Genomic DNA, 11,987 nt, shown 5'->3' with positions numbered 1-11,987 from the left:
GCCGCTGCTGTCTGATTTATTTGCTCGGATTAAGGGGGCTAGTTGGTTCACCAAGATAGATTTTCGTGGTGCGTATAATCTTGTGCGAATTAAACAGGGTGATGAATGGAAAACGGCATTTAATACGCCCGAGGGCCATTTTGAGTACCTGGTTATGCCATTCGGGCTTTCTAATGCTCCATCTGTGTTTCAGTCCTTTATGCATGACATCTTCCGAGAGTACCTGGATAGATTCATGATTGTATATTTGGATGACATTGTGGTCTTTTCGGATGATTGGGAGTCTCATGTGAAGCAGGTCAGAATGGTGTTCCAGGTCCTTCGTGCGAATTCCTTGTTTGTGAAGGGGTCAAAGTGTTTCTTTGGAGTTCAGAAGGTTTCATTTTTGGGTTTCATTTTTTCCCCTTCTACTATCGAGATGGACCCTGTTAAAGTTCAGGCCATTTACGATTGGACTCAGCCGACATCTGTGAAGAGCTTGCAGAAATTCCTGGGCTTTGCTAATTTTTATCGTCGCTTCATCGCTAATTTTTCCAGTATTGCTAAACCGTTGACTGATTTGACCAAGGAAGGTGCTGATGTGGTCAATTGGTCCTCTGCGGCTGTAGAGGCTTTTCAGGAGTTGAGGCGTCATTTTGCTTCTGCCCCTGTGTTGTGCCAGCCAGATGTTTCGCTCCCTTTTCAGGTTGAGGTTGATGCTTCTGAGATTGGAGCAGGGGCTGTTTTGTCGCAAAGAAGTTCTGATGGCTCGGTGATGAAACCCCGTGCCTTCTTTTCTAGAAAATTCTCGCCTGCTGAGCGCAATTATGATGTGGGCAATCGGGAGTTGATGGCCATGAAGTGGGCATTTGAGGAGTGGCGACATTGGCTTGAAGGAGCTAAACATCGCGTGGTGGTCTTGACGGATCACAAGAATTTGACTTATCTCGAGTCTGCCAAACGGTTGAATCCTAGACAGGCTCGATGGTCGCTCTTTTTCTCCCGTTTTGATTTTGTGGTTTCATACCTTCCGGGATCTAAGAATGTGAAGGCTGACGCCCTGTCGAGGAGTTTTGTGCCTGACTCTCCGGGTGTTCCGGAACCGGCGGGTATTCTTAAAGAAGGGGTAATTTTGTCTGCCATTTCCCCTGATTTGTGGCGTGTGCTGCAAAAGTTTCAGGCTGATAGACCTGACCGTTGTCCTACGGAGAAACTGTTTGTCCCTGATAGATGGACTAGTAGAGTTATCTCTGAGATTCATTGTTCAGTGTTGGCTGGTCATCCTGGAATCTTTGGTACCAGAGATTTGGTGGCTAGATCCTTTTGGTGGCCTTCTTTGTCACGGGATGTGCGTTCTTTTGTGCAGTCCTGTGGGACTTGTGCTCGGGCTAAGCCCTGCTGTTCTCGAGCCAGTGGGTTGCTTTTGCCCTTGCCGATCCCGAAGAGGCCTTGGACGCATATTTCCATGGATTTTATTTCTGATCTCCCTGTTTCTCAAAAGATGTCGGTCATTTGGGTGGTTTGTGATCGCTTCTCTAAGATGGTCCACTTGGTACCCTTATCTAAATTGCCTTCCTCCTCTGATTTGGTGCCTTTGTTTTTCCAGCATGTGGTTCGTTTGCATGGCATTCCAGAGAACATCGTCTCGGACAGAGGTTCCCAGTTTGTTTCGAGGTTTTGGCGGTCTTTTTGCGCTAAGATGGGCATTGATTTGTCTTTTTCTTCGGCTTTCCATCCTCAGACTAATGGCCAAACCGAACGAACTAATCAGACTTTGGAGACATATCTGAGATGCTTTGTTTCTGCTGATCAGGATGATTGGGTGTCCTTCTTGCCTTTGGCTGAGTTCGCCCTTAATAATCGGGCCAGCTCAGCTACTTTAGTTTCTCCTTTTTTCTGTAATTCTGGTTTCCATCCTCGTTTTTCTTCAGGGCAGGTTGAGCCTATGGACTGTCCTGGTGTGGATGCGGTGGTGGACAGGTTGCAGCAGATTTGGACTCACATCTTCCTGCGCTTTCGGCACCGCCCCCTCAGCGCTGTGTACGTTTCAAAACCGGCGCCTGCGCAGTGTACTGCTGTGCTGCGCAGACGCAATAAGCTCTGGCAGTCTGACGTCCCAGCCAGGCTTGCAGACTGCGCCTGTGCGGGCATTGCGGCCAGCCATCTTTGGAATCCCCGCCCCGCACTGTGTTATGCATTATGCACAGTGCGGGGTGGGGATTCCAAAGGTGGCTGGCCGCAATGCCCGCGCAGGCGCAGTCTGCAAGCCTGGCTGGGACGTCAGATGGCCAGAGCTTACTGTATCTGCGCACACAGCAGTACACTGCGCAGGCGCCGGTTTTGAAACGTACACAGCGCTGAGGGGGCAGCACCGAAAGCGCAGGAAGATGTGAGTGATGGCAGAGGAGCGGTTAGAGCTGAGGAGTGAGGACCCGCCTCCCTGGCTAGAGACAGGAATTGTGGCTAAGTATAAAAACGCTTTATTTGGGATATACTTGAACCTAAAACTAAAAGAGCCACCTTGTTAGAATGCAGCATTACTGCTGCACAAGGTGCCTCTTTTAGTTTATAATGGCTGGAGGGGGGTGACAGTGGCCCTTTAACCTACTGATGTCTCAATTAATTTTACTTTTATTGGTATCTATTTTTACTTTTGACATTTACCGGTAGCTGCTGCATTTCCCACCCTAGGCTTATACTCGAGTCATTAAGTTTTCCCAGTTTTTTGTGGCAAAATTAGGGGGGTCGGCTTATACTCGGGTCGGCTTATACTCGAGTATATACGGTACATTTTTTAAATTTATTATTTTTCCCTAACTAAGGGGGTGATAAATGGGTGTTTGTTTTACTATTTATAACGGGTTTTTATAGTGGGTTTTTATGTTTGGCAGCTGTCACACACTAAAAGATGCTTTCTATTCCAAAAAATAGTTTTTGCATCACCACATTTTGAGAGCTATAATTTTTCCATATTTTGGTCCACAGAGTCATGTGAGGTTTTATTTTTTGCGGGATGGGTTGACGGTTTTCTTGGCACCATTTTCAGGCGCATGACATTTTTTGATCGCTTCGTATTCTGATTTTTGTGAGGCAGAATGAACAAAAAACAGCAATTCATGAATTTCTTTTGGGGGGGGGGGGGGCGTTTACACTGTTCCAAGTGTGGTAAAATTGATAAAGCAGTTTTATTATTCGGGTCAGTAGGATGACAGCGATACTTCATTTATATCATTTTTTTATGTTTTGGCCCTTTTATACAATAAAAACTTTTATATAAGAAATTATTATTTTTGCGTCCTTTTATTCTAAGAGCTATAACTTTTTTTTCTTCTAGAGATGCAGCTATATAGTAGCTTTTTTTTGTGGGACCCAGATCATGTCTTCAGCGGTACCACGTTTATTTATATCCGTCTTTTTGTGTTATTCCACTTTTTGTTCGGCAGCATGATGATAAAGCATTTTTTTAATGGTGTTCACTAAATGGGTTTTTTAGTGGGCAGGTTTATAGGTCGGGTAGTTACGGATGCGGGGACCTCGGACTCGGACCTGCTCGGACCTGACACCGAAGATGGTGCACCACCACATTATGGGTGTCAGGTCCGAGCATTCCTATATGAACAGTTTCCTGGAAAGTGGATTGGTCGTCATAGGCCAGTTGAATGGCCACCAAGGTCTCCTAATCTGGCCCCCTTACACCTTTATCTTTGGGGTCATCTGAAGGCAGTTGTCTATGCTGTGAAGATACGAGATGTGCAGCATCTGAAACAACAGATCCTGGAAGCCTGTGCTAGCATTTCTTCTGCAGTGTTGCTATCAGTGTGTCAAGAGTGGGTGAAGAGGGTGGCATTGACAATCCAACGCAATGGGCAGCACTTTGAACACATTTTATAAGTGGTCATAAACTTGTAAATAACTAATGAAAGAATAACGTTACATTAAAATTAAGCACACCATTGTTTTTCTTGTGAAATTCTCAATAAGTTTGATGTGTCATATGACCCTCTTCCCATTGAAAAAAATAAAGTTGGCCGACTTCAAAATGGCCGCCAAGGTCACCACCTATCTTAAAAGTTTTCTCCCTCCCATATACTAATGTGCCACAAACAGGAAGTTGATATCAGCAACCATTCCCATTTTATTTAGGTGTATCCATATAAATGGCCCACCCTGTATTATATGTAAAATATATGATGTGTAGGGAGTTTTAAAGGGAATCTGTCACCCCAAAAATCGTATATGAGCTAAGGCCACCGGCATCAGGGGCTTATCTACAGCATTCTGTAATGCTGTAGATAAGCCCCTGATGTAACCTGAAAGGAAAGAAAAACAGGTTACATTATACTCCGGGTCCGATGGGCATCGCGAAGTACTGCCGTGCGCAGGCGCCGGGAAAGGTCAGAGAGACCCGATGCCTACGCACTGCAGTACTTTGCTCTGCCCTCAACAGAGCAGATAAAGTACGCCTGTGCCAGAGCTGCAGCGTGAAGACAAGAAGAGGACGTCATCGTATGAAGTTAGGAGGCGCTGGACCCAGACCACTGCGCCCATCGGACCTGGACTGCACTGGAACCGCCCCTGGGTGAGTATAATATAACCTGTTTTTCTTACCTTTCAGGTTACATCGGGGGCTTATCTACAGCATTACAGAATGCTGTAGATAAGCCCCTGATGCCGTTGGCCTAAAGGTACCTTCACACATAACGATATCGTTAACGATATCGTTGCTTTTTGTGACGTAGCAACGATATCGTTAAGGAAATCGTTCTGTGTGACAGCGACCAACGATCAGGCCCCTGCTGGGAGATCGTTGGTCGCTGAGGAAAGTCCAGAACTTTATTTCGTCGCTGGACTCTCTGCAGACATCGCTGGATCGGCGTGTGTGACACCGATCCAGCGATGTCTTCACTGGTAACCAGGGTAAACATCGGGTTACTAAGCGCAGGGCCGCGCTTAGTAACCTGATGTTTACCCTGGTTACCAGCGTAAAAGTAAAAAAAACAAACACTACATACTTACCTACCGCTGTCTGTCCCCGGCGCTCAGCTTCTCTGCACTCTTCCTGCTCTGGCTGTGAGCATCGGTCAGCCGGAAAGCAGAGCGGTGACGTCACCGCTCTGCTTTCCGGCCGCTGTGCTTACAGCCAGTACAGGAGGAGTGCAGAGAAGCTGAGCGCCGGGGACAGACAGCGGTAGGTAAGTATGTAGTGTTTGTTTTTTTTACTTTTACGCTGGTAACCAGGGTAAACATCGGGTTACTAAGCGCGGCCCTGCGCTTAGTAACCCGATGTTTACCCTGGTTACCCAGGGACCTCGGGATCGTTGGTCGCTGGAGAGCTGTCTGTGTGACAGCTCTCCAGCGACCAAACAGCGACGCTGCAGCGATCGACATCGTTGTCGGTATCGCTGCAGCGTCGCTGAGTGTGAAGGTACCTTTAGCTCATATAAGAATTTTGGGGTGACAGATTCTCTTTAAGATGTTAATGGTGATTGGTTGCCGAATTTACTAGTAAGGGGGAGGGGATACTGTCACCAATTAGTAATGCTATTTTAATCTGCTGTTTGCACTATGGCGGTATGCTTGCACATTATTTGTCGGAATAAATAGATTTTTACTTCAGTCAAGTTTGGATGCTGTCCTGTTGGAATGTCCTTCTCATCAGAACTAGTGCCCTCTTACTGGGCTGATCCTAACCTTAACCATTTCCTACCTAACTTGCTAACCTATTATCCTTATTCTATATCCGATGCTGTCCTAAGCTTCTCCCTATGCTATATTCACATTATGCATTAACACTTTATGTACTGTACATCACCACAATACATTACATTAGACGCACATTACTTTCACATATAAAGCTGTGGAGTATTCACACAGTGTGTCTGTTGTCGTCAGGGGCAGGAACAGGGTAAGACAGTCCACATACCTACACCTGTTCAAGTGGAATATGACAACTTTTATAAATGCTGTTTACTTGCATTCTTGTAATCAGAACTAATCAGAGACAAGTCTTAATATTGCATGTAGGTAGGATGAAGAACAGTATGAATAGCTACTAGCTCGCCCGCAGTCCACAAGAGGGCGACCCAGGATCACTCATTGTGAGAGACAAGCCCTAAACTGGGCAGGAAGGTCAGGATGCATGCTGCTTAGAACAGCTGGATACTTGAAAGAACCAGAGAAAGCCTCTTGTCCCTATTATAGCAGAAGGAATGAAAAAGCCAGGAAAACCTGGCACAGCGCGTGGCACTGGGTGGCATGAAGTTACTTCTTCACATGCGCAAAAAACGAGCATAGCCGCTGGCTGCTTGCGACTGCGGGAGGGGAGGATCCAGAGCAATGGGTATGCCGCCAAAATGTTCAACATCTGAAAGGAGAACATAATTGTTAAAAAAATTACTAAAGAGGAACTGTCCTGAGCCGCGTCTACACCTGTCCCAGGATAGGAAAGGAAAAATTGGGAAAAAGGCAAAGTCTGTGTTTTCACATGTTGTAAAAGAGCTGATGGCTAAATCCTAAATTTGTTCCACGAGAAAGATTAACCTCTTCATGCACTAATACGAAGGATGTAGGGGAATGACTGGTTTCATGCGTGCTCCGGTGAGTGGTTACACGCTGCAGAGATATTTATGGTGCACGTTGTACATCTTACAGCACGGACAATAGCCATCCAGAGGGATCTTCTCCCATACAGCGGCTGCTCTGCCACCCTGGAGGCACTTACTTGCTGCTGAAGCTACGACCATCCTCTGTGCCTTCCCCTCTCTGCTGCTCACAAACTTTAACTGCTGTTGTCTATGTGATCCCACATTCAGATCATCCCTATATCCTGGAGTCCATCGCCCGACCACCCTGGTGCCAGGCTGAAGGACGCGTCTGATGTACCATGGGAGGTCTGACCGCCCTGCTGTCCGTGGCCGCTGTGCTTCTGGTAGACTGTAAGTAATGTAGGCTTCATTCTTTTATTGTTACTGAGAAGAATGTGCGGGACGTCAGCATTAGGCTGCCGTCACACTAACAGTATTTGGTCAGTATTTTACATCAGTATATGTAAGCCAAAACCAGGAGTGGGTGATAAATGCAGAAGTGGTGCATATGTTTCTATTATACTTTTCCTCTAATTGTTCCACTCCTGGTTTTGGCTTACAAATACTGATGTAAAATACTGACCAAATACTGCTAGTGTGACGGCAGCCTCATACTTGTACATTATCAGTAGTGACCAGTGATGTGGGGTCGGAGTCAGGGAAATTAAGGAGTCAGAGGTTTGGCTTACCGCCTCCACAGCCCTGGTTCCAAGCTAAACTTTTTTTCTCCCCCACTAAAAGTTAGTCAATAAATTATATGTATCCTAGAATGGCATCAATAAAAATTAGAACTCATACAAGTGAAAAGGCAAGCCCTCATGTAAGATTGGTTCTTAGATGAATGAAACTGGAAATTCTAAGAAATGCCGTTATCCAGAACACTACTAGGTATGGCACATGTCAGTACACTAAATGGTCTAGTAAATACTAAAGTGTGTGATACAGAATCATAATTTACAATATACACCAGAGGATCGAAAATCTGGAAGAAATAACTTAGTAGTTATCATAATTGAAAAGTAGCTTCTCAAGTATATGTCATTATTTATATATGATGGAAAGTAACCAATGAAATGATATTCCACACATGCTAGACGTATAATAATATAATCCAAACACAGGGGACGTTACGTGAGCAGCGATTAATAATATGCTCTCGAGAAGCATTTATCAGTAGTGGTATGCAATATATAAGACAACATCTGCAAGGAGTTTGTATGTTCTCCCCGTATTTGCGTGGGTTTCCTCCGTACTCCAGTTTCCTCCCCCATTCGAAAGACACACTGATAGGGAATTTAGATTGTGAGCCCCAACGGGGACAGCGATGATAATGTGGCAAAACTGTAAAGCGCTGCAGAATATGTTAGCACTATATAAAAATAAAGATTATTTATTTATTATTATAAGGTGGTGCTAAGTCACACATTATGTCCTGTCTCCTGTTTGGGTCTTCAAGTGTCTCTGTGGCATCTTGGTACTTGTCGTCCTTTTTTTCCTTCATCATTTTTAAACCTACAGTAACTGTCTATTCCGGCAAGCTGAGTCTTAATATAAAATGACCAAAATTAAGACAGCTCCAGTGTTTTCATGTGGCTTCATGTGGATGATTAAGCCTGATTTGGTCAAGGATCCACTTGTGTTTCCTGCAATTAACAATATTCTCAAAGTCTTTAGCAACATCAAAGATAAAAATGTATAGTATAATTGGAATTTAATTCTAGTACTAGCCCTGATAACCAGTAACGAGTTTCCAGAATTGCCCAACGTAACCTATACACACACACACACATATATATATATACACACACACACACACACACGCACGCACGCACGCACGCACGCACACACACACACACACACACACACACACACAGAGGATAGCTAAATATGATATGCTCCTAGACTAAAATTTACAATAAGAAAGACTTACAGCAATAGGAACACTTTTTATTATTATTATTATTATTATGTCACAGATCACACCACGTCACACAGTCCCGTTGCCATTGAATAGCTATATAGCTGTGATAAATTATGACTGTGCTAAAAAACGATCAGGATCAATCACATGTAGACAATGCTGACATCTAGTGGCTTATTCCGTGTAAGTTATACAATAAGTTTTATCAAAATAATTCTTTATTCTATGTGCCATTGTAATCTGCATTCAGGGATGATAAAGAAATTCTTGCTGTTAATGGCATAATGCGAGGGTAACAGTAAAAAATATATGCACATATTCGGGAAAGCTCAAGAATGTCACATTAGCCAATTTTGACAAACATACAGTTTGCATTTTCTAGATGTAGAGTCGTAAATGGATGGCTCCAGCAATAACATTAATAGATTATTGATTTGAACAGATGCTGTGTCAACGTAGTCCCAATTTACAGAATGGTGCTGCTGCCCACCACACCGGTGCACTGTACTCAGCGCCTTGGTCTTCCAATTGTTTACAGTCCAAGCTGTAAGACCCCGACCAGTTAGACATCGTTGTCGTACTAAATTTATACACAATCACAGCTTTTATTGGAAAAAAACACTTTTAAAATGGAACACTGGTTAAATGCCATTATATTACGAGCTATGTCATCGTTCCTTATTCATTACCTCTATATTTAATGATTTCCTTCATAGTTTGGAAAAGCTTTACATGTTATTCAGTGACATCGCTGCAATTATATTATGAACAGAGCGCCATGGGGTGATAGCCAATGCTACATGTAAAAGTTGGGTCATTGCCTTCTTCAGGTGTCCAAATGCAGATGACCATCATCAAGGATGCTTGGATTTAAAGTGTATCGCCATTTTATGCTATTATTTTTTTATCCAGTATTCTGAGTACAATTTATTTTTTATTATATCTTTGTTGTGGTTGGATTTTTTTTTAAAAATTCAGAGCTCCCAATAATCTACTATAAAACGTATAGTCGTGTTCAGTCTGGGTTTTTTGATAATTTTGATTGCATTTGCCCAGCGACAGTCAACTGAAAGTGTTAATTAACTACAGAATTTGCAGCATGGATATCTTAGGCTCATCTTTTTGCAGGGTATCACCACTTGCTATGGCAACGCAAACATCCTTTTTCTGCTAGCACATAATCACGGGGATCTATTATATTTGCAATTATAACAACGCTGTGCTACAAGTAATTGCCATTTATCCTCATAAAAATATCTGTAATGGGCACTTTAAATGGCGTCTTCCAAAATTCATCATGAACAATGTCTGGCTAGGTGCCACCATAAGTGGATCTGCCTGGTGCCTACATATACCTTGACTTATTTCCCCCCATTTTTCCCACAGCCAACCACAGACCACCTGCTCAGATTTAATAGCTCAGGCCCCATGGGCTTCTTTCTTACCCAGTGCTGTGCAAGTGCTGAAACTCTATCCCATTCGTATGTTGAACAAATCAAGGTGCTCCTCCATTCTAGGAATATATTGACCTGCAGATTACACTAGAGAAGCTTACTCATACTGCTTTTTACAACTCCAATTGAATTTTAATGGTTTATACCAAGTACTGTATAGGAGTTATCCTCTATCCATAAGATAGCAGTGACCTCCTGACTACTCGAGCCCCTTCCACCGAGAAACCCACCAATCCCAAAAATTGTCTCTAAAGAGCTCCACCTAAATACAGTGAAGGTGAGGCATGTGCACCTTCTCTCTAGCCTATGGATAGGGGATAACTTCTATAATTGGTACACACCCTTTAATGTGAGTTTTATATATCTTTATGCAGTAAGCTGTCTCTAATGGCAACATGAGGGTCTAAATGATATCATTCAAAATCCTTCAGAATCAAGTTATCAAGTTAAAGGTTAGGTCACAAAATATTAATGATCTATCACAACAGGTAATTAATAGCAGATCAATAGGGGTTCGATACCCAGCACCCTAAGCTATCAGCTGTCATACGTCGAGTGTTTTACAATGTCTCTTGAATAGGAGTTGTTCTGCAGTACTGAACATCAGCCACTAGTATGCATTGAATGGAGTTGGAGCTTATAGCAACTGGTCAGTGCCTTGTCTTTGACTCCCACTGAACAGCCAAAAGATAGGAAAACCCTTTAAGGATTACTATGATGAAATCTTTAGTGGGAAAAGTGCCTGAGCATGTGTGTCCACCAGAATTTAGCTCATTAGATTGACATACATTTCCGTATACACTTTAAACATCAGGTGGCGCCATAATGTGAAAGTAAACGTCATAACTCTTCACTGGATCATTTCTTAGCAGTATGTAAATGTAAACATTGTTAATGTTTTATAATTTATGCTGTACAGTGGGCTCCTTAAATAACAAATATGTTAATACATTTAATGGCAGGACAACCCTTTGATCTGAAATCCACTGTAGAATTTGTTTTTGAAAATCTACTCCTTGTGAATAAACACTAAGGCCACGTTAACACATTCAGTATTTGGCCAGTATTTGTTGACGGTCTTCGATAAGGAAGGGGGGCCTCAAACTATCCCTGAAACTGAGACCCTAACTATCCCTGTCACGTGGGTACTCTTGAAGGTAGAGAGGCCAGAGTCTCCGCCCTTGCTGAAAAGAAGACAGAAGAGAGAGTTCGTGATCACTGATCCTTGCCTGATCTTTCCCAATCCACTGTAATCCTTCTCTTCCCTATTTGCCCTTCTCCCACCCTCCCCACCCACTCTTCTGCCACCAAGAACTGATCAGTACTTGATCGCTTGATTTTTGGCAGTTTTTCTTTTTTGTGCATCCTGCAGCAGCCAAGCATTGATCAGTGACTCAAATCACTGATCAACATCCGTGCTCCCTGTTTTCCAGGACTTTTTTTTGTCCCTGTCCATTTATCTCTGTCCCCTCTCTGCACCACCTCTGTGTGTTCATCATGTCTATTTTTTTCAATCCCCTTTTTGCACCACATTCATGCATGCATCCTACAGCTGTCAAGCGCTGGTCGGCGACAAACATCACTGACCGGTCTCCGGTTGTTGTTTTTTGGGTCAAATAAGAATCGAGTAAAAAATTGTTTAGATTAGTTGATAAGATTAGGGACAGTAAAAATATACTGTAGTAATCATCATCTACTACATTATTTTTTACTGAATTGAGATAGAGGTAGTAAAGAGTAAAAATATACTGTAGTAATTGTCTACTATGGTATTTTTTACTGAATTGAATGTGTCAGCATGGAAATAAGAATCATCCATGCATCAGTGATCAACCACAGGTTTAAAAAAAGAATAAAATAATTTAAATTAGGGACAGTAAAAATATGCCATAGTAACCATCATCTACTGCAGTATTTTTTACTGAATTGAGTTAGGGTTAGTCTCAGAGCACAAAGAAAAATATAATCACATCTGTGCGCCTGTCCCAGAGCCGTCGAGCGCTGATCAGCAACACATCACTTTTTGCCCTTCGGCTGTTTGTTGTTTTT

General features: G+C 43.1%; 1 protein-coding gene across 2 annotated transcripts in view; it reads left to right on the top strand.

Annotated features, from left to right (window-relative positions):
- The first annotated feature begins 6,172 nt into the window (after positions 1-6,172).
- The window catches only part of CHRNB4 (cholinergic receptor nicotinic beta 4 subunit), a 60,018-nt gene continuing 54,203 nt past the window's right edge, over positions 6,173-11,987 (top strand). The window contains exons 1-2 of one of the 2 annotated variants that reach the window (XM_069765523.1): positions 6,190-6,576; positions 6,792-6,914. In XM_069765523.1, coding sequence (XP_069621624.1) covers positions 6,863-6,914 — 52 coding nt within the window. In that variant the 5' untranslated portion in view covers positions 6,190-6,576; positions 6,792-6,862. Of the gene's footprint in view, positions 6,915-11,987 lie in introns of both variants that reach the window. The other variant, XM_069765522.1, reaches the window with a different exon arrangement.

Source organism: Ranitomeya imitator, chromosome 4 (genome assembly GCF_032444005.1).
Source record: "Ranitomeya imitator isolate aRanImi1 chromosome 4, aRanImi1.pri, whole genome shotgun sequence".
Lineage (NCBI taxonomy): Eukaryota > Metazoa > Chordata > Amphibia > Anura > Dendrobatidae > Ranitomeya > Ranitomeya imitator.
This window is presented reverse-complemented; position numbering and strand designations above follow the sequence as displayed.